The sequence below is a fragment of the Podarcis gaigeae genome (genome assembly GCF_964106915.1).
Source record: "Podarcis gaigeae genome assembly, chromosome: 3".
NCBI classification, from domain to species: domain Eukaryota; kingdom Metazoa; phylum Chordata; class Lepidosauria; order Squamata; family Lacertidae; genus Podarcis; species Podarcis gaigeae.
In genome coordinates this window covers 105,644,667-105,668,626 of record NC_139680.1, presented here as the reverse complement: position 1 = coordinate 105,668,626, position 23,960 = coordinate 105,644,667, and the positions used below count along the sequence as shown (strand labels likewise).

The 23,960-nt window shown below is 43.7% G+C and overlaps 1 protein-coding gene across 13 annotated transcripts in view; it reads right to left on the bottom strand.

Moving 5' to 3' along the window:
• Positions 1 to 23,960, bottom strand: part of SLC8A1 (solute carrier family 8 member A1) — a 301,989-nt gene that overhangs the window by 213,198 nt on the left and 64,831 nt on the right. For all 13 annotated transcript variants that reach the window (XM_083733171.1, XM_083733177.1, XM_083733174.1 and 10 more), the window contains one exon: positions 19,129 to 20,965. In XM_083733171.1, the coding sequence (XP_083589297.1) occupies positions 19,129 to 20,927 (1,799 nt within the window). In that variant the 5' untranslated portion in view covers positions 20,928 to 20,965. The remainder of the gene's footprint in view (positions 1 to 19,128; positions 20,966 to 23,960) is intronic.

Sequence of the window (23,960 nt, the reverse complement as noted above, 5' to 3'; positions counted from 1 at the left end):
GATGCAAGTCTTGGAGGCTGTTTTCTTTAATAATAATAATCATCACCATCACCATCATCTTAATCCACAGAATTCACTTGAGAACCATTGCTAGTCTCGTTGAAACCCTTTGGGTTCTCTTCCCCAAAAATCCCTTGCTTGTTCAGGAAGAACCCTCAAATTCACTCTGAATTTTGATTTAGGCGAAATTTTGATGGAGCCTCCAGTGATTGGAACCAGCAGAACTGAGTTACTGGGGAAGCCTGCGGAATGTTTGCACATGCATGGAAGCTCACGGGCACATGCACACAAAGATGCACATGCATATAACTAATTCAAAGAAGGACGGATAAGCATTTTCCAGGGACGATTTAGGTTTAATTAATCCTTCCTTCTTACAGCAACAGAAAGGCTCATGCCAAGAGTTCTCAAATTTGTCACCAGGAGCCTCTTGAGGCCATGGAAGAAAGCACATTAAAGCCCTTACAAGTTTAACTAAAGGCAAAACAAAACTTTGAAGGTCCCATTATTCATGTTTATTATTAACTGAATTAAAGGTGGGTTACGGACGGTGGAAAGGCCTTACTCAAAATAAGATTCCCCTGTGAAAATACAAAATAAATGGAAGGTTGTAGAAGATCTACCTAGGACCAGGGCATTACTTGGGTGGGTGGGTGGGTGGGGAGCAGCAAAAGGGTGCACCCACTCCCTGTGTTATCAAGCCACTTGCGACTATTCTTATTCAGAGGACTCATTGATTTCATATATTGAGTAGCCACTGAGTGCGCTAAAAACGTGCATACATTAAAACGTGCATAAATTAACATACCAGAGGCACTAAAGGATGTGTCCAAAGCACCACTGAGTAATGCATCCCGCCTGCTTGACCAACAGAACTTCCCCACCTCCTCATTCCTAAATCTGTTCTAGAGGTTCCTCCAACTCTTCAGAGCATATCCGGGGGGCAGAGTCTCATCAGTGCCTGGATGGTAGACAGGCACATAACCTTGGTTTCCATGATGGAGTAAAACGGTAAGAAAACTATGGAACTATGTTTAGGGAAGCTTTTAATGTTTGATGTATTACTGTATTTTAATATTTGGTTGGAAGCGGCCCGAGTGGCTGGAGAAGCGCAGCCAGATGGGCGGGGTATAAATAAATTATTATTATTATTATTATTATTATTATTATTATTATTATTATTATTTGAGGATCACTGGCACAGAGAAAAACTACACCTAGTTTATGCAGGTGTTGAAAATAGTATGTTCTTCACCATTTCTGCAATCACCTCTGCTCTCTCTGATGCAATCTGTGGGATACAGGAACACGGCTTTATACTGAGTCAGACCACTGCTCCATCTAACTCGGTATCATCTACACTGACAATACTTTCCCAGCTGGACCTGGAGATGGGGTGTGTGTGTGTGAGAGCATGCAGCCTTGTATATATGCAAAACGTGTGGCCTGCCACTAAGCTATGCAAAATATGTGGTCTTACCACTGAGCCACAGTTGTGTGAGTTCCATAATGCATGCACAGATTCCTTTTCTGCAAACTGTCAATGCATAAAATTATCGGAGGAAACACTGCAATAGAGCACAGTACTAGAAAAGTGGGCATTCATCATCTTTTGACTAATCTTTCTCCTCCTCTCCCATCTATTGGATTCTGTGGCATAAGTAGGACCATTACTGCTGAGCAATGGCCGGAATCACTTTTTATAGATTTCCTCCCCTCCAAGAGATACTTTATTCATGAGGCTTTATTTAGTTCTTCCTAACTTACAAAGCTACCCAACTTACAAAGGTCATTTGTAAGTCACCAAGACGTTGGGTTTCAAAGAGGCGTCTCCCGGTGGTTTTAGCGCCACCTCAATCTACTACAACGTGCTTATTTGCAACTCAATATGATTTTTAACCTACTACAGGAACACTCCTAAAACATGAAATCAGCCCTAGGCAAACCCAACACACAAGTTCCAAGGGAAGGTTTTACAACACACACACACACGTTTGTTTCATTTTACATTTTGGCATATCCCAAGGGCTCAGACTAGAATGGCATTCCTGAGGAATGAGGGTTTAGTTGTTTCACTTACTGAACTGTTTTTATCCTGACTTTTGGCCTCATACAGGTGGCTCACACAAGTAAACATAATACAATGGTACAAATAAATAAAACAATATTGAAATCTGAAATTAAAGCACAGCAGCAGGTAGGGAGGGGGAAGCTAAGGGATGATAAACACAATAGAAACAGACCACTTAAATGAATATACAGGAAGGAAACAAAACAGGGAACTGGGAAACACAGAATACAGTGGTACCTTGGTTGTCAAACTTAATCCGTTCCAGGAGTCCATTAGACTCCTGGAACCATTCGAAAAGCAAGATGTGCCTTCTGATTGGCTGCAGGAGCTTCCTGCACTCAATCGGAAGCCACAGAAGCCACATCGGATGTTTGACTTCCGATAAATGTTCACAAACTGGAACACTCCAGTGTTTGGGAGCCAAGCCATTCGACAACCAAGGTACCACTGTACCATGGTTTAGCACACATAATGCTAAGCCACTGTTAACGTTAACCATAGTTTAAGGTGAGGCATTTGCCAGATGATCATATAAGCCTTGGTTTATTACAACACAGAGCAGAAGAGCCTTGGGAGTGGTTTGATATATTTTTTTGGTCACTCTTCACTCACAGCTCTCTTGCCTTTGGGTGGTAACATCTCTATAACCATAGTCAAGGAGAAGGTCTGGATTTGCACATAGTGCTAAGCTATAGTTAAAATTAACTGAGGCTTATAAACCCTTATTTACAAGAAACTTTTAACAATCGTTAATAAATTATAGTTAAGCTGCTGGGCTAGGTTCACGTATAACACTAAGCATTGTGTGCAAACCAGATCAACACATTTAAACAAATATGTGTGTGCATATATGTATGTCAACCTAGCAGTTCGAAAGCACGCCAGTGCAAGTAGATAAATAGGTACCGCCACGGCAGAAAGGTAAACGGTATTTCCCTGCGCTCTGGTTTCCATCACGGTGTCCCATTGCACCAGAAGCAGTTTAGTCATGCTGGCCACATGCCCCGGAAAGCTGTCTGTGGACAAACGCCGGCTCCCTTGGCCTGAAAGCAAGATGAGCACCGCAACCCCATAGTCGCCTTTGACTGGACTTAACCGTCCAGAGGGGTGGGTGAGTTTATTATATTTTCTCCAAGTATTTGCACAGGGTGGTAATCTGACTATCCACCCACATTCCAAAAAGCCATCTTTCCCAGTGTATTTTACTTCTGCAAGACATGAAGCTGATCTTGGGAGCTCCCAGATTAGCTTCATCAACCTCTGCCTTCATCCCACACAAAAGTGGTGAACAGAGCGGCTGTTCATATATGCTCAACGTCTGTTGTTATGCCAAATGACCTGTTTTTACTCAGGAAATTTAACAGCTTATTTAGGATATTAGCTGCTACGACACTTCTCTTTCTTCTACACGTACACAGAGAGTAATATATCTTCCCTTTTTAAGGTGACTAGTCTGCGAAGCGCTATCCAATTACGGAACAAAACCAGAACACTTTTGATCTTCCTTTCCCATGCAGTGGCTGCAATTAAGTAAGTCTTGCCAAAAAAAAAAAAATGAAAAAAAAATGAGGGGAAGCATCTTTACTGACAAGCGGAACAGGAATGTTGGTCCTTGTCACATATACCTTTGCAATCAGTCCTTTTATCTATAAATGGGGCTGAGACAGGGTGTGACAGGACCAAGAAAAAGTGCCTGGTGTGAGCCCCAGAGGCTTAAGAGAAAAGAAAAGCTAGCAAAGGCTGCAGACACCTGTCTCACTGTTTCTCTTTATAATGCTGGACCATCAAAAAGAGAGAGAAATTAGAAAGTGAGGAGGGTGGCATCAGCTGCAGTGGATTCCAGAATTTCATAGAATCACAGAATTGTGGAGTTGGAAGGGACCCCAAGGGTCATCTAGTCCAACCCCCTGGAATCCAGGAATCTCAACTAAGCATCCATGACAGATGGCCATCCAACCTCTGCTTAAAAACCTCCAAGGAAGGAGAGTCCACAACTTCCCCGAGGGAGTCCGTTCCACTGTTGAACAGCTCTTACACCTGCCCTAACATGTTTTGGTCATCATGAGATGCTTAATCACAGGATAGTGTGTTCGAGCCCCACATTGGGCAAATGGGGGTTGGACTAAATGACCTTCGTGGTCCCTTGCAACACTAGGATTCTATGCTGTGTGCTGATGCCTGGTCTACCTGGAAGAACAGCAGCGCTGCTGTTGAAACTTCTCCAACGGCAGCCAAATGAATGTGAGGCTGAGAAATCAAGTTCATTGGGGAGAGGTTTGACAAAATGGCATTTTCAATCTTTTGCTGCTGTTTCTTCCTTCTTCCTTCCTTCTTTTTTTTTAAAGACCTTATAATTCTGAACCCCTCACTTGGAAAACAGAGCAAGGAAGCATTTGCACAAGAAGAGAAGGTGCCTACACACCCCAGCAAAGTTCACTGCACATCGGGGAATGGTAGTAGCGATATGAGTCACCAAGGCTCACTGCCATGCTTTTGCTCTTTATTCCTCCACCCTTATCTGTATGCTTTACACTTTCCCCGTATAAAGGTATTCTCTCCTGCCACATGAATCACTCTATATCATCTGTGTTGCATGTCTGTGTGTTTTATTCCCCCTCCTCACCACCACCAGCACTCCTTCTACAAAGCAGTTTTCAGACTTTCAACCTTGAGGTAGCACCTCCCATGTTGATTTGACCCAATTTATATATTTATTGAAAATAATAAGAATAATTTTTATTATTTATACCGCACCCATCTGGCTGGGTTGCCCCAGCCATCCTTAAAAGCTTAATAAACAATACAAACACACTAAAAACAACAGCAAACAGCAGCACACACATGCACATTTCGAAAACTTGGTGTATGTTTTTTTTGGGGGGGCAGCGGGTTTGTGCAAAACAGGGCTGCTAAGAAAAGTCTGCTGGCTCTCATAAGCCAAATCAGGAATGGTCAGTATCTGGGAAAATACAGGACTTACAGTCGGAATGGAAAGGCAAGATTAGGAACCTATCTTAGCATTTGTAGCGTTAACAGTGTTCGAAACTCCCATTGTTCTAGGCGCATTTTGCGACCAGGAATTTCCTTAGTGGAAGCAGTTTCTGAGCTCTTGGTGGCAGTACTGCATTTAAGATTTCAGGTTAAAACTGCAGAGTGGAAGGAAAGGAAGACCTTTTTCTGCCTCCTCACTTCCAGCTACTCTCTGAAGACTGGAGAAGAGACCCTCTTAAAAATATTAAGGGGTTGGGCAGGGGAAGGACTGGACCCTGTGAAAAATGAACATAATATTTTAGCTGCAGTTCATTCATTTTCAGCTTTGTAATCCTTCTTCTTCTTAAAAAAGTGTGCTTAGACATTCTGCCGTTGCGCCCATAACCTAGGATAAAGGTAAACTCCTAGCTTTCATATCTCAGTTTCTAACACTGGACTGGGGCCTGCTCCGGTTTGACTCCTGCCTGCCCCAGCCCATTCCACAGAACCATGAACTATCAAGTGCCCAGTGGGAATGATCCTGATGAATCGAACACAGGAACATAGGGAGGTGCTCTATCTAGTGCTGCATTTGTCTCCCCTGACAGCAGAGAATGTTCCCAGAACTATTTGGAGATGCTGGGGACCAAACCTGGGAGCAGGTGTTCTAACTCTGAACTACAAGCCTTCCCAAAAACATGGGGAAACTCCTTCATACGGGGTCAGCCCCCTGGCCCTCCTACCAGCAGTGCCTACACTACAGTTGCCAGGTCAGGAACATGCTAGACCCAGAAGATTTTAGGGCCCAAACCTGAGACCTAGAGGGGAGCTATTGTGATGTCACAGGGACAACAGACCCTCCAAAACACTGAAGGCCAAAACCGGGATGCCATCTTGTGGGAAACCATCTTCCTGGGGTTTTGGGGGGTTTTTTGCCACTGGGATCTCATGTGATTTCATGCCACTATTTCCCCCTAACTTCTAAAGACATCCCACCCAAAATGCATGTTTTGGTGTGATTGTGGCCCTGAAAAAAAAGCACTTTTTTGGGGGGGGATCATAGCATAAAATCACGCAAGATCATGATGCCCAAAATGGCTGCTGTCCTTTCATGAGGAAAAAACAGGATGTCCCAGTTCTTCTGGGATGCTTGCAGGGTATGGGACTGTCCTCAGCGGGTCATTAGATTTTAATAAACGTACTTTTTAGCATTTCTCCACCGCCATAGCAATGCACCTGCCTTATGAACGAAAGGCAGAATTGTTTTGCACCTAATCACATGGTTCCAGGGATGGAAGGTTTGTGTGTGTGTGTGCGTGTGTGTGGACAAAAGCCCACAAGGTTTGTGTTGAAATCACAAATGCTGATATAAGAGCTTTTTGTCTGCTTGCTATCCTCTTTCCTGCTCCGACCTTCTTCTTTTTTTTAACAAGATGTGAAATCATTTCTCTATTATACTGAGCCAATTCCTTGCCTTTGTCTCCTTTGTCTAAATTCGGGTCTCTGCAAATGATGGCTTTGTCTCATATGGAAAGCCTGCAAGAGGAAGCCACTTGTGTCTGTTAACCATAAAACCTATAGGATAACTGACTCAGAACAATTTCTTTCCAAATGGATTTTAAATAGCTCATTTAAAAGAGGAACTACGCAAGAAGAAGCAATGCCTTTCATCTTCAAACAAAATTGGCTGCTGCTTCCCACAGAAGGCTGTCTGCTACTATGATATTAAACAGGCAAGCCAGCTTATTGATGTGACCTATATGTTACCTGCTGTTCAGGTGACAGCAGGTATACCTTGCTGGTATAGCAAGATGAGACACTTGGGTTCAATTTATCTGTTTCCCTGGGAGATAGGGAGAAAAATTAAGCTTCCCCCCCCCAAAAAAAAAATCTGCTAATTTAGAGTTTGGAGTTGTAATCCAAAGCATCTGGAAGACACCAGGTTTACATGGATCATGGATGAAAGCCATTATTAACAGAGTTCCCATTGTCCTGTATCCTGTTCCCTATTAAGCAGACTAAGGCTGTGTGTGTGTGTCTGTGTGTGCTTAAAAAACCCAAAAACTATATACATGTATATATCATAGTAGCTTAGTTGTAAGAGACCCTGAGTGTCATGTAGTCCAACCCTTTGCAATGCAAGAATCCTGCTCACAGCCGTCCCTGGGTGAGCTTGGAACACCAACCTTTTGGTTAACAGCCAGACACACCAACCAACCCATTATATAGATCATAGAACAAACACACACCATTTGATTGCAGAAAAACCTCTAAGCAGATACAGTGGTACCTTGGGTTACATACGCTTCAGGTTACAGACTCCGCTAACCCAGAAATATTACCTCAGGTTAAGAACTTTGCTTCAGGATGAGAACAGAAATTGTGCTCCGGTGGCACGGTGGCAGTAGGAGGCCCCATTAGCTAAAGTGGTGCATTAGGTTAAGAACAGTTTCAGGTTAAGTACGGACCTCCGGAATGAATTAAGTACTGTACTTAACCTGAGGTACCACTGTAATATGTTTATCAATACAAACCATTAACATTAATTCTACCTAAGCAAAAAAAAAAAACCACACTCCAGTTTACTCTGCACCCAGTACACCCCACCCACTGGTTTTGTAAGCAGTATGCACACCCAGTTAACCACAATTCTTATCTTTTCATATCATTTCTTACAAAACACTGCATTTTGGCACATTCTGGCCCCCAACCACAACCCAGCTTCAATCTGTACTGCGAAACAGGACAACTTAGCTCAGCTTTAAACCAGCGATGTGTATGGAGCCATAAGAGTCAAGCTTTAAGGGGAATGGGCTGCAGTTTGGTGGTAGAGCACGTGTAAACTGTTCTGGGTTCAATCCCCAGCACCTCCAGGTCGCTTTGAGAGAGATCCTGGTCTGAAGTCCCAAGGAGTCACTCAGTGTAGACAATACTGAACTAGATGGAAAACTGTTCTGACTCAACTGCGCAACAAGACCCATGCATTGCGCCAAGGAAACCACAAGTGAAACCACAACTTGAAGATGATTGCCCAACAGATTGTGTATGAATGAATTGTTGCACAACAAGCTTCCACGAGCACATCCGTTGCAAACTTGAAACTCTGCCATTCGCTAGAGGCCCATTATCTTTATATGTAAGCAGTGCATTTTGAGGGTAAACAAAATATATGGTGCTGGTACTAGTATGTTGATAAAAGTGTCATCAGCAGCATCACAGAACAGGTGGGTGTACTTGATACTGGGGAGCGCTGTCACAATGAATCTGCTGTATGTACACATCCATTGGTGGGCCACTATCTCTATAATTGCTACCTAGTGCTTCTCTCCTCATGTTTTAACAGCCTTGTATTTGACAACTCACCTAGTAACCATGGGTGACAAGGAATTTTGTGCAGGCAAGTCAGTAAACTGGTGAAGGAAGAGACCCTGCCAGTCTGCTTGGTTTCCAAGCTGGCTGGGGAGGGAGGTAAACATGGAAGTGCAGAATACTGGCTACTTGGGAACTAGTAAACGATTGCTTTTTGCAGGCTAGTAACTTCTGTGGTTTATTTGCAAGGCTGCATTGCACTTCAGCAAAGCAGCTTTCGGAGTTTAAAAAGAAAAAGTATTCCGGGCAGCTGCAAAAAGATCTTTTTTAAAATTATTTTTATTATTATTTTTTTGTTTTCAACAAGATATTTCAAACTGCTCCAATAAGAACCCAGAGCTCTAGGGAGATTTCCTTATCTGAAGTCTCTCTTCCCCCTGCCCTCTTCAATTTATCTCGGTAATTAGATTTATCTTCCAGATCAAGTTTAATAAGTTCACTATGTAGTTTTGATGCCTTTGGAGTCTCTAGAGTTCATTAGCACCTTTTCAATCACAGTAAGTGGTCTCTTGAAGGTGGTCTCCGCCGTTTCTCAGGGGTTTGAAATATAATGTTTTAATTGTATATAATTAAATACTGCTTGCCTTATGTAGATTGAAAACTCTTTGTAATGTTTCCAGCTCCAGGGCTTTGCCCCCCTCCCCTCATCACACTTTAATTAGCTGCCCCAAGTCTTTCTGTAGTCCTCTTTTCCCCATAGGTATCAGGACTTCCTGGAGGGGAAATTGGACCACATCTAATTATTGTTAACGGAGAAGGGGCAGAACTATCTCACCCATTTGCTTTGCACCAGACATTTGAATTAACAGAAAGGGCTAGGGGACCCATTATGCAAGGCTAAGACATTTGAAGCAAGGAACTGAATCAATGGAAGGGGCACAGCCAAATGATATCTGCTGGAGGTATTTTCCCACCCACACAGGAAGCTGGCCATGCACACAGCAGAGTCTTTGTTAGTCCTGCAATGATGCATCAAGGACTGGCAAAGGCAGAAGCACTTGACCTGGGAGTACTGCAGGATCCAGCCGAGCTTAAGAGCACGCCAGATCCCTAAAACCACAGCTATGAGGAAATGGTCCTGGGGTGGAGGTGTAGGATACCCAGTCAACTTTTCCTTTTCCATTTTTATTTAATCTTTATTGACACATCATCAAAATTTAGCTTCATGTGCTCACCAGCCACCTGGGACAAAGGCTACACCCACACTAAAGATTGAAAGCACATGATTTCCCCCAAAAAATCATGGGAACGGGAGCTCCATGAGGGGTAAATGACATCTCCCTGGATTGTTCAGAGGAAGCCAGATGCTTTAAATATATGGTGTTGATGGAACTCACACCTCTCCTAACGCTGGTGCCATTCTTAAGAGGTCCCTGAATGCTGCCATTTCCTACTTGTATTGTATGTTTCATAGGATATTGTGGTGTCGAGCAGCGTTTGGAATTTGCCAGGCGCAAGGTCCATTTTGCACCTGGCTATCAGTCACTTGCACTCAAGATGCCCAAGTACAAGGATGGCACATGATGTCTCCACCACCTGGAGGTGCATGCCTGTTTTCACACAATAGCAACACATCCTGTAGAATTCTATCAGTTATATTTTATCTGCACAATCAGAATGAATTTCAGTAACCAAAAAGTCATATGACAACTAGACATTCCATTTTGGTAACTGTAACCCTGGTTTAAGTAGCTACTTAGCTCCCTAACTTATATATATGAGGTTCTAACGCTGGTGTCAAGGGAACAATCTTTTCAATACCATACACATCATGGCTTCCTGGAGGAAACATTGGATAATATCTTAATTATTTGTATAGGATAAGGGAAAATGACTGCCTTGCCAAGTAGATTTTATGTAGAATTCTGATATGGAAGTAGTAGACTAGGGACTGGATTCAGTTAATAGATCCTGCCAGCAGAAGCCCTGCGGAAGGCCTTCCACCTTCCAACAGGGAACTCCACTCTCACTTCCACCTGCATGTCTCCCACCCTGAATTTGGCAGGGAGTGGAAGAGGTCAGGAGAACCCCCAGAACAGCATGCAGGGGGAGGAGAAGGTTGATTGTTCTGTCCGGCAAGCAAAAATGCTTGCACTGGTGGAATGATCAGAAAACGTGACATCAGATTCCTTTCTGGGGAAAAAGAAATAAGAAACTGATGAATGAGGGGATTGCAGAACTTGCAATAAGGATTGCAAGGAGCTGAAGGAAACGGGGATTGTAGGACTTGGGCTGTGGTGTCTACACAATAGAAGTTGCAGAGCAGGCCCACAATAGGAAACCTATGTTCACTTCATGCTTAGTGCACATGTGTCAGAGGTATCTTGGATTAAACGCAGAAGCCTAACCAACCATGTTAACTTTGAGGAAACCAAAAGATAGTTCATAGACTATCAAACAGGCTCATTAAGCTCATGCACTGGTTTAAAAATCACAAAATGTCAATAGCATAATGTGCTTAAGTGAAGGAGACTGACGGAATCAAGAGAAATCATTGGACAATTTAATAAGGGCTGAAGACCCAATGAGACTGTTTGTTTTTATCTGTCACCTGGGCATGAAGTTTCCTTGAAGAAAATAATTTCAGGATCTGAGATCTTATCCTCCTCATGCACCATGACAGCCTTTCTGTTACAAATTCTTCAGGCCTTTGCACATTCTAATTTATTTTAATGGCTTTGAAGACAGAGTTTCCACTGCATCCCCGGGGAGGTTGCTTCAGCCTTACAGACTTCGTTGCCAAGAGCATTTCTTAATGCTGTAACATTTAACTTAAGCTGCCCCCTGAATCACTCCCAAGCCATTCCTCCTCGCCCCAAGCATAGCAAAAGCTGACTCTAGTATTAAGAGGGTTCCATTGGCTGCTATCTAGCTCCAGTCTCCTTCCAGAGCTACAGCAGAGAGAAGCACAGAAGAAGTAAGCAAGAAGGGATGGTGGAGAAATTTGGCACACTGGGGCTTACTTCCCTCTGTGTGTGTGTGTGATTACTCTGTTAAATATTTTTACGTGGTATTTAAGTTTGGTATTTGGTATGGGAGAGTGCTAGTGATGAATGGAAGTGAGAGCTGGACCGTAAAGAAGGCTGATCGCCGAAGAATTGATGCATTTGAATTATGGTGCTGGAGGAGACTCTTGAGAGTCCCATGGACTGCAAGAAGATAAAACCTATCCATTCTGAAGGAAATCAGCCCTGAGCGCTCACTGGAAAGACAGATCCTGAAGCTGAGGCTCCAATACTTTGGCCACCTCATGAGATGAGCAGACTCCCTAGAAAAGACCCTGATGTTGGGAAAGATTGAGGGCACAAAGAGAAGGGGCAAGATGGTTGGACAGTGTTCTCGAAGCTATCAACATGAATTTGACCAAACTGTGGGAGGCAGTGGAAGACAGGAATGCCTGGCGTGCTCTGGTCCATGGGGTCATGAAGAGTCGGACACGACTAAACGACTAAACAACAACAACAACAACATGGGAGAGTGCTATTACTCTCCCATGCCTACCTTGACAACAGAATCCATGAATCCATGCCTACCTTGACAACAGAATACTGTAGTGTACTCAGAGCTAAACCAGACTCTGGCTTAGCATTACATCCAAAATTCTGGTTGTTTTTTCTCTGTCTTGCTCTGCGATGAGCTGTTCTATGGCTAACCACTCATGGTTTGTCTGGTGGAGACAAACCACAAGTCTGCATTCAGATGTAACACTATGCCAAACCATGGCTCAGGCCCAAGTAGTGCAGCAGTGGCAGCAGCAGGACTAAGGAGTGCTGCAGTCACAATCTTCACTCACAGAACCCACATGATTGCTCATTCATGCTGAGCTATGGTTTGGCTTGGCATTACACACAAACTGGGTCACGGCGTGTGAGCGTGTGGGTCAGCTAGGTGCTCTCTGTGTGTGCACTCAACACTTCCGCTTATTGTTTCAGATCTCCGCTTGGTCTTTCAAATCTGGCTCCCGTGTGATGCAAACTTCTATAAATTTTAATTTGTTCCTCGCCACCCCCACCCCCCTGGTGCATCCTGGCGGAAGTGTACACAGGCTCCGATGAAGCTAATAAGTGGTTTTCACTTGGCTCTCAGAATTATTACACAGCTAAGATCCAAGCTCTCTTAATCAAGCGCAGAGATGCAGCTGGCAGTGGGAAACTGCCAACAGCTCATTACAAATAAGGAAACATGGCCTCTTCAAGGACAAAAGACAGGTCAAATCCTAACAGGGATGCGATACAACTAGCATGAAGCTCTTTTCTCTTAAGTTTTTTACTTGCTCTCGGGTCCTCTAGTTAACAATCTCTGGCAACAATGGTAGGGAAGGAATCTCTGCCTGAGTACCTGGAAAGATATAACCACTCAGAGGTAGACAGTACTGGGCCAAGCAAACTGACAGGATAACGTAGCTTCTGTTTTCATTTGTGCCTGTTGGGGGGAAAAAACCTTTTTTGTTCAGGCTTTCCCCAGCAGAACATTTAAAAAATGTTATTATTGTTCAGTCCAACTAAGATATACTCAGATCAACGGTTCATTTGTTTCAATGAGTCTACTATGAGTATAACTAGCTTTGGATATCACTTATTACTATTACTACTACGTGCAATGGATTTTCCTGTGTCAGTATTTTATTTAAAGTGCAGTTCCATTTCACCCAAATTCCCCAAGGGATATGCAAAACTGTCCCTAGAACTCTGTTACCCAATTTGGAAGTTTGCAAGTTCTCCTCCATGTGTGTTTCCTGGGAAATCCTTTAAAAGCTCAAGTGAGAAAAACCTCTTGCCCCTGTGCATTTTAAAGAAGGTTCCCTCTGGCTGACTTTGCAAACCAGGCCTATAGCATGAGAAGTTGCCACCTGCCAGCATCCTTCGATTCTATGCACCTTTTAAAAGTGCAAGAGTCTTATCCCATAATGAATTTGAGAAACCCCCTCCATGGTCTCTTCAATGTACTTCACACTGAGCTTGGCAAATGGCAACCCTTAGGCTACAGGCCGTGTGCTGCAACCTGGTTGTCCCAACTGCCAACAGAATCCACGCACACACCCCAAAATCAGCTTGCTTGCAAAAAGCGGTTTAGGCAGGGAGAAGTTTGGAGAAAGGAGGCAATTGTCTCAGTTTGCCAACCTTTTTCTCCCCCGCCCATCCATATGCACCTCTCTGTTTATCGCACTTGCATTTACGAAACTCTGTCCCCATGGCGTTTAGACAGGCACCTACTAGGTCTGTGCTTTAGATGCCTGTGGGGGGAAAAAACCCTTTATTTTTTGTTCAGGACTTCTCCTGCTGAACTGTTTATAGTTTCCAGTTGATGCGATCTACAATGAAGGATTTTTTTTAAAAAAAAATTATGCTTTAAAATTTTGTTATATGACTGATTTTATCTTATGTATTCCCCCCCCCCCATACGCTCTTGCTCACTGCTTAGATCCTTTCAAAAACGTGTTTATAAATTCAGAAGAGGGCTCTGATGAGGAGAAGGGCTCTAAAGTCACCTGAATGGAGAGCTCCCCAGGTGTTTTCTAAAGGCAAGGAAACCCTGGGATTCTGAAGACTTTGGGGGCCCATAGAGGGAGGATGGAAGGTCTTGCTTACATTTACACCCCAGCTTTCCTCCAATGAGCCCACGCTCATGGTTCTCGTCCTCCCTGTGTTAACATTCTATAACAACCCTGTGAGGTAGGTTAGGGTGACTGGCCCAAGGTCACCCAAATGAGCTTCATGGCTGAGAGGGAACCTGAACGCTGGCCTCCCAGGTCCTAGGCCAGCGGTTCTCAACCTGTGGGTCCTCAGATGTTGTTGGACTACAACTCCCATCATCCCTGAGCTCTGGCCTTGCTAGCTAGGGGTGATGGGAGTTGTAGTTCAACAACATCTAGGGAGCCACAGGTTGAGAAAGGTTGTCCTAGGCCAACACTAATCACTAGGCCACACTGGCTCCACACGAGATCTGCTGCCTGTGCACTAATTTTTTATTTTTATTTTTTAAGTGAGTGTGGGAGCCTATCTGGTTCCACAATCCTCCAGTCTTTCTGCAGTGATCCTGTTATCAGCCCCAGACAGAATAAAATACAGCTGCAGCTGTCAAAAGCAAATTTCTTTATTTATATCTTAATTCATTGCAAGAAAAGCTGAGATCCTGTTCAGGGAAGTCACAAATAAGTTGCTCTAGTTGCCAGCTTATTTTAGGCTTCGGAGGCATTCCCCCCCCCCCCCATTCATGACGAAAAACAGGTTTTTCTTTTAAAATGCTGGTGTATGGAAAGTGGATTTTGCACACAGAAAGTGGAAGTCCTGAAAAATGTATTGTAATGTTTGTTTGTCTTCTTTAAAAAAACAAAAAAAACTACCAAACATTATGTATTAGGGCTGCAAAGTTTAATTGGTCTGATCAGCTGAATACATCATCAAATAAAGCTTTATTTAGTTAATTGATTAGAAAAGCCACATTTCAGCCAGCATGAACATCTTTTTTTCATTCATTCATGTGTTGTTATTTTATTATTTATTAAATTTATATACTACCCTTCATCACAAGATCTTAGGGTGGTTGACGGAACAAAAACAAGGTAAAAAAACCAAGTAAACAAACAAAACAATACCCCCCCAACAAACACTGTAAGGCTGTAGAATATTAATCAGCCAAAAGGCTGGTTTGAGAGGAATGTTTTCGCCTGGCACCTACAAATATACAATGAAGGTGCCAGGTGAACCTCCCTGGGGAAAGCATTCCACAAATGGGGAGCCACTGCAGAAAAGGCCCTGTTTGCATCTTGCCGCCTTCTAGACCTCACATAGAGGAGGCACTTGAAAGGTCTCAGATGATGAATGCAGAGTCTGGGACAAATTATATGTGGAAAGGCCAACCTTGAGGTATTCCGGTCCTGAGCTGCTTAAGGTTTTATAGGTCAAAGCCAGCACTTTGAATTGGGCCTGGAAACTGGCTGGCAGCCAGTGCAGTTGGGCCAGGATCAGTGCAATATACTTAAACTGTCTTGCCCCAGTGAGAAAACCTGGCCACCCAGTTCTGCACTAGCTGAAGTTTCCGAACCATCTTCAGAGGCAGCCCTATTTATTATTAACATATTCATTTCAGGAGCTAATGTAAGTCTCAGCACATGATAATCAGGCGGCACTTATAAATTTTTTAAAAAGGAACAGCCCCCTTCAAAAACATTAGCGGAGTGGAAAGGCTGGCAGCTGAGACAGCAGCTGATTCACTGGAATGCGTGTCCATTGTGTGGTGCAAAGCAGGTGTAGGGAACTTTTGGGCCCTCCAGATGTTACAAGTCCCATAACCCCTGGCCAATGGCCATTCTCGCTGGGTCTGAAGGGAGTTGCAATCTGGAAAGCTGTCCATGGTTCCCTAACCCTTGGAGTAAAACAAAAGCTTTCACTTTACTCCGAAGCTGTCTGACAGACCGTGGAGAAGAAAACACCACAAAATGTCCTCTGATGGATGGCAAGCCTCCGTGGACACGGCGAGGCAACTTTGCTTTATATAATTGGGCCTTGGGGAAATGCATAACAGAGGCTAAAGAGGATCATTTTCAGAAGAACGAAGCACCCATAACGCCTATTGATTTTTCACCGAGAGTTCTTGGCTCTGAGCACCTCTAAAAATTAGGCCACATCTTTCGAGTGCTGCTTTTTTTTTAAGCCTTCATTCATTTCATTTACTAGCCTATCTTAGCTGCCTGTGTTGCTCTGACACTCGTCTCTTAGAAAAGGTTTCTTATCATGGCTGCAATCTTACACCAATCAATAAAATATAGAGTATCACTGCTGGGGCAGCACAAAGCCTCTTTTGCAAGAGTACCAGGAGAGGTCTACTACTCTTATCCAGGTATGTGTGTATATGTGTGTGTGTGTGAAATGTTGCAACTCCATCTGCACAAACTATTTCAAATTATTCTCTATGTTTCTAAAATTAGCCATGCCAGCTTGAGATCATAGCAAATGAGTTGAACCAGTCAACGGGCTTCAGGCACATAATCTCTGTATGGTCTTCCGGAAATAATGATTTGTCAGTTAGGCAAAAAATTTCAAACAGTTCCCTAATGTTGGGAAACCAAGTGCCATCTATGCTGAATTCTCACACTTTGGGTCCAAACTAGACAGATATGTGCTTCTTTTCATATCTTCCATGACCACCAGCACATTTTCTTTCAACAGTTCACCCTGGCTGGCACCAGGAAAACCAGCACATTTTGAGCCCATTCTAACATTGTCTATATGTTTCTGAACCACATGACCACTGGCCATGAAAGCTGGGTTGATGAGAGTTTAAATCCAACATCTGGAGGGCCATAGGCTCACCACACTCTTTTTAAAAGCCAGTAGCAAACTTCATAAATTTTGACATTGCTGCTGCTGCTTTGCTGATATGGTAACCCCCCCTTTCTCTCCCCAAAAATAGAGAGGCTGGTCTGGATGTATATTGTGGTCTTTGTTAGTTTGCACCTGGTGAAAACTCATGAATCCTTTAAAACTAAGTGATTCACTGAGACAACAGATAAGTCTTGAGAGATCAAAGACTAGTTGCTCAAAAACGTTGTTCTGCCTTCCTGATACACTTCAGTACATCACACACTGGCTGCATTTTGCACACACCTGAACTCACACATCTACAGAACCTCCCAGATAAAACAGATATCAATTTGAATTTGCCATAACTTCATAAGGACAAATGCAACATCAAGTATTTCTGCTAGCACAACAAAACTATCCCCCTTCCCCTCCTGGACACATGCGTTAGCTTGGAGTCCTTGCTCTGGTTTCCATTAGTGTACCAGTTAGTTGATTCCAGTTCAGATATTTTACACCTTGACTTCCTCTCCTCTTTTGCTATTGTTTCTCTTTTTCTTTCTTCAAGACAGTTTAAAACCTTCAGCACAAAGTTTTAAACCACCGTAAAACTCCTTACAGCACCTGCTCTTATTCATCCTGATTCCACAGAATACCATGCATTGATTCAGAAGGAAAAATAAAAGATTCAGGGCATCCACAATACTACCTTTACCCCTTCTAATATATATATTGAAGCAGTTTTCCATTTATACCTCAGCATGTAGCACAGGATTGCAGCTGCCCCACATAATGAACCTGCTGCATTAATGCATTGCACATAGATGTTTAAATGGGGCGTATATGTCTTAAGTGCATGTGGCCAGAAAACTGGACTCTCAGCAAACATGATAATGAATGTGCAGAAGCACAATGGGCCCAGAGATGGGGTAAGTCACACTTCAAGGGTGGGGCAGGCAACAGAAATGTCACGTCCCTGCATCTTAGGTATCTCTAATCATTTTAAACCTAAAACAACAGCCAGCTTGAATCCAAAAACACTAGAACGTTGTCTAAGTTATCAATCACTGCCCAATGATGCCAGCAGGGAAATATAGCCATCAACATTGATGGTCTTAAGAAAGAAAGAAAAACCTCGTAATGAAAACGAAGCTTACCCAATGGGCAGGTAGGTGGGGGACTCAAAGCATTTTGCTTAGGTGACGCTTCTGAACACATGTAAATATTGAACAAGGAAACGAGTCTTTCATCCCACAGGTTGGCACCCTCCCAAGATAATTTTTTTAAGCCCTTCACTTATTTATCAGCACCACTGCTAGAACAATTTCTACCTCCACGTTATGCATGGCAACAAGATGCAAATTCATTATGTGAATGCATAAACTAAGTCACAAAACTTAATGTTAAGCATTCAATGTGCCGGTCTCAACAGACTTCCTTTAAATAGTGAACTGGTCCATGATCTCCAGAGTTAGTGCAATGTGCACGATTATTCACAAGCGGTTCTGCCTTAGGAATAGTTTGTTTTCATGAAGGACTAGAACTTGAGATGGGCAGTGGCCTCTTTCCTTCACATTGAAGTATATAGGATGAAGTATTATTTGATTTGCAGGGTGGTCCTTCAGACTTCCATTACTTCCCTTCCCTTCACCATACAATAAATAGACAACAATATATTTACAATTTTGTGCAGAAACGAAAGAGGGAAATTCTGTCCCTAGTTGCCAGGAAATGCTTATCAGCAATGTTTCCTCTCTAGCCTCTTTCCCTGTCTGTAAACTGTCAAACCTGGCTGCCTTGCCTAATTGGACTTTCCCCCACGTGGCAACATTAACTTGAAAGCGCAGGGCATAAATATTTCATGATGTCACAAAGGCTAATGACAGCCCTCTCTGAACTTGCAACCTGACGGTGCTTATTAGTCTCAGGCTGCTTTTTGCAAAGGGAACAGCAGGGCCATCCCAGAAAAGCTCTGAAAGCAAGATCTTCCTAGCCACATACCTGATGAGCTCAAGTGTGCCTGGGAAAAGAGTCTACGATTTCTACATTGCTTTCACCTCGTACTGTTTAGAGCTACTCCCACCTGGGATCTCTGAAAAGGCTGGTAATTTCCACACAACAGTCATGTGGACTTTCAAAACAATGCACAGACACACTTCTGGGATTCACTCCTCTTGACAGCACTCTCTGACAGGCACACAGCTTCATAACATGGGGAATCTGCATGGGTTTGTCACAGTCACACACACACACACACACGCACACACAGCACCTAAGGTGCCATGGCTTCCTCTATATTTTGCACACAAGAGCACCCAGTATTTGATTCAGCATGAATTTTGATGATAACATTTTACCAGATATGATTGCAAGTATACCTGAACTGTTGACAAGCCACAAAGGTTTAGCAGTACTTACACAATCTCGTCGTTCTGGAACTCAAGCTCTCCGCAAGTGTCTTCGAAGTCCTCTCCGCCCCCTTTGGCCGTGCCTTCAAGGGTTTTGTAGGGCACAATAACATTTCCTCGCGCTCCAGATGTCCGTAGCACTCTCACTTCCATCGTTCCCACGCTCTCACTCACGTGAGTGACTGGCTCCTCAAAGGTAAAAATGCCAGCGTGGTCGTCGTCAAAGATCGTGACAGTGGCAGTAGCAGGCGACCCCAGGCAAGCCACGGTTGCAATGTGGTTGACCTCCAGAACACCGTCTTCTCCCTCCTCAGATAACATTTTCACATTACTGAGGTGAACGAGGAAGTTCTCATCTTCCTCAAATATATCGTCGTCAATTATGCCCACCCGTATTTCCTTCTGCATCTCGCCTGGCTTAAACACCACTGTCCCTTCAGTGAACTCATAGTCGGAGCCAGCGTTGGCTGTGCCATCTTCTGTTCGGAAGTCAACTGAGATGGTCTTGGTCAAATCGCCACCTCGGCGAGCAATAGTTAGAGCTACCGTGCCACAGTTCTCTAGGCACTGGTAGGTGCCCTGCTCAAAAAAGACCTTACTGATAGGGTCGTTGTCTGCCACTTCACAGTTGACCTCGTGCATGCTGACCGCTTTCCTTGCCTGGTCAGCTGCATGCCTCTTCAGTATGTTGCCAGCTCCCGTCATGAGCCGAGTAGCCTGGATACGGTAAAAGGCTCGGCTCTTTTGCTGCTGGCTCAATACCTGATAGTTAGCTAGCTCTATCAGCTGCTCAACTTCTTTGTCTGGGTGCTTCTGCTTCAGCTCTTTGAGGATCCTGGCCATTTCCCTCCTTGCTTCCTCGTCGTCATGGTCCTTCTCGTCCACCTCTAGGACCAGGGTGCCGTCCAAGAAGCTTTCGACATGAGAATTCACCACCTTCCCATCCATTTCAATGTCCGCTTTGGACTGTGGCCCTTCGCCTTCGTGCTCGATGATCATGCCCCTCTGCTTGCCAGCCCTGTACTTCTTGTAGACGTACTTGTAGAACAAAAGCCTTCTGTCCGCAACCCATGCGAACACCACGCAGATGGGGAAAAAGAACAAGGTGAGCAAGCCTTCCCAGACGTCGACAACCCCAGGAGATATGACAGACAAAATCAGGTAGAGCCATGTGTAGGCAAAGATGCTCCAAGCGGCCGTGACGAAAAACACACGGAGGTGCTTAATCTTCCTGACCTCCCCATCAGGGACAACGTAGACACAGATGGCTATGATGACAAACATGTTAAAAGCAGCACTTCCTACAATGGTGCTCGGCCCAAGGTCCCCTGCAGTGAAGCCATGGCCGCACACTTCAATGACAGAAAGGAGAATCTCAGGGGCAGAAGAGCCCAGAGCCATCAGCGTTAAGTTGGAAACAGTCTCGTTCCAAACTCTAACAGTCGTCTTGGTGGTCTCGCCATTGGATTTCTTGATCGTGATCTCTCTTTCTTGGGATGTGATAACTTCTATGGATGACATGAAGCGGTCTGCTATGATGGATACTCCTAGAAACATATAGACCATAGCCACAAAGTATACAGTAGCTCTTGCTATTTTATCTCCAAAGGAAGGGTCTTGAGGCTCCCAGATTGGCAAAATCACACCTTTCTTACAGAAATAGGTACCAGTGCACGCATCCTCTTTGCTGGCATTTTCGGACGGATGTTCTGCATGCACTTTGTCCATGTGAAATAGCAGCAAGAGCACACAAACGCTTAAAAGGTGAAGACCCCCAGGAAAGGCAGCTAGATTCTTTAATCCCCTCATGATTGGCTTCTCGTACCAGTTTCCCAACGTTTTCCAACCTGCAGGATACAAAATTGTAAAAACGTGTTACTCAGATTCAGGTAGCAGGGGGAGAGTTGCAAAATTACTGTCTTTCCGCAGGTCACATAGATCTTCTCACATGGATAAACCCCATTTACAAAAAATAATGGTTTGTCAAGTCATTAGCGAATTTGAACAGTTATATCATGAAATCCGTACATTTGCTGTCAGCTAATGATTTCCAGTTCAACTTGCATTCAGTTGAAAATCACTGAACTAATAAACAACAACAAAACAGGTGTTTACAACCAATTAAGCTTGTCTGAATTAACATGGATTTTTGACAGCACCAGCAGATCCTTGCTGAAGTTTCACCTTTTCCCTTTTTTAATGAAACAAACAAAACAAGACACAATTTCCTGTAGCAATATCTGGTAGAGGTTTTCTAAACGCCAAATGAAAATTACTAGTAACATTCTAAATCTGGATAAGAATAATAAACAAACTTGCTCGCAAATTCCCTTCCTATATTTTATGGCCATGAATTATACAAAAAGTGGAATAAAAAATAAATAAACGAAGGTCAGTGGCATGCTTGTCCATTCTCCAGCATTTACATGTCGATGGGGAATTTATACGGGTCTCAGAAAGCTAGTCACCTAGAAAGTTGCCCGTGCCTTAATAACGTAAAAAAACCTCTGTTCAGAGGCCTCTGGGTACTGCATCTGATACTGGAAGCAGTGCAACTTATCCATCATGACAAGGGACCATTGATAGTGTGATAGGAATTTTATGGTCTTAGATATATGGCAACGTTCATAACCACATGTACAAAGATCAGCACAGGAAAGCCAACCTGGAACCATTTTGATTCCTAAACTGAGCAAATGTTTCTCTGCATGGTCAAAATGGAAAAGTCTCCCAATTGTCTCTTTCCTCACAAATCCTGTCTTAAGGACACATTTAAGATACAAGGTGTGAGCCTGTGACCTGGCTCAGGAAATAAGTATTTTACCACTACAAAAGAATGGCCAGGCTCCCCAGGAAATCCAATCAAGTAACCTGCCAGACAGGAGATAAACAAGGACAAGAGAAAAACAACATTTAAATTTCTGTGATGTAGGTGGGATGTATCTGAGGGGTGGTCTTAGGTTACACCCCTTCTGTGATGTATGCATAATGTTTCTGGGGGTGGTCTTGATCTACAGGGTGGCAATTTCAATAGTCTTTATAAGGCCTTGCAGGCCATTGTTCTGGGTCCTCTTCCTCTCCTGCGTGTGAGGGGAGCACCCTGTTGCAACAGATCAAAAAAGAAGATCAAGCTTACTAGCTGCTTTGCTTCTCAATATTCTCTGGTTGGCCTCTGTTATTTTCTCCTACCAATAGGGAACCTATGTAAGGACTCTATATGGGCTCTTGGATACCCCATAAGGGAAAAGGGCATATTTTTATTTACAACAGATGGCGACCACGCACGAAGGGACTTTTGGTTACCCGGATTCTGGAAGCGAGGAAGGACTGGTTATCCAGCGCGCACCAGGCAGTTTGCCAGGAGGAATAACCAGTCTTCCATTGATCCCAGGGTCTGGAAATAACTGGAGGTTCAGCGGGGCTAACCAGAGGAAGCAACGCTTGATCAGGCCGGCCTTAAACAACCAGTCAAGAGATCCCGGGATCACCAGGACAGCGCTTGCGAAGTAAGTATGAGTAGGAAAAATGGGTAGTGGGGTGGGTTTCTGCAAACCACAGCAAACCTATACTTCTCAAATCCTTACTTCTTTCCTCACTTTAACTCTTGAAAAAATTGCCTTCTGCTCCTTTCTGTCCTCTCGATCTCAACACCAGCCCTAGCCCTTCAGAGTATGCCCAGGCACAAGGTTGTGTGTGATTTCTTCCACTTAATTCTATATGCCAACCTATTCCTTCGGAGTTTTGCCCAGAAAGGTTGTGCAATTTCTTCTGCACTGAAAACTATAACTCCCAGCGCAGCCGCACCTCTGCCATGGCGATCTTTGTTAGAAATGACCTGTGAACAGAGAACGCAAGGGTGCTGAATTCCTTTCCATCTTTCATATTCCAGAGTCTCAATCTGGCATTGCAAGTGTGCAAGAGTTCAGTAGGGACTCTTGAGTTAGATTGTAAGAGGCAGGGAGATTGCTGTGGGTTGTAGAATAGAGATTACGTGAGGTATCCCCAGGTTTTTCCCCTCTGAATTTTGTTCAGGTGTCCCCAGGTTTTTCCCCTTCGGAGATTTGTCCAGGTATCCCCAGGTTTTTTCCCTCTGAGTTTTGTTCAGGTGTCCCCAGGTTTCCCCCTTCGGAGATTTGTCCAGGTATCCCCAGGTTTTTCCCCTCAAAGTTTTGTCCAGGTATCCCCAGGTTTTTTCCCCTCGGAGTTTTGTCCAGGTTTCCCCAGGTTTTTCCCCTCGGAGTTTTGACCAGGTTTCCCCTTTTCCGGACCCTTCGGAGTTTTGCCCAGGTCCAAACCCCTTTTAATTGAAAATGGGTGCACCTCAATCAAAAGAAATGAACCCGCAGACTCCTGATGGTAAAGAAGCCCAGTTGGTGCTTACTTCCCGCCTGGACTCTGACAGTCCCCTTCAATTTGTGTTTAAGAAACATTTTTCCAGTGTTTAAATTGTACTTAGGTAACATCCAGCAGCTGCTTATCTTTAATGTGCCATCTAAAGTAAAAATGCAAGCTTGCTCCAAAATTTTAAATCTAAGCAAGCCATGTTGGGCCTTATCAATCTTAAACAAGACGAAAATGAGAATGTAGTGTTTGTTATTTGTTATGTGTTTATATATATATATATATATATATATATATATATATATAAATGTTTGTTATTTGAGAGAGGCTCAAAAGAGTCTTCCTCCTTGTATGTACTTCATTAAGCATATGCCTATGAAAGTATGGTCTTCCTTCTAAGAAAAATATCTGAGTCCAGTTTTAACTTTGATTTGGTTGGACAGAAGAGTTATTGTAAGGCTCCTGATATCAGTCTCTATAAGACTTCCTGGCCTCTTTTCT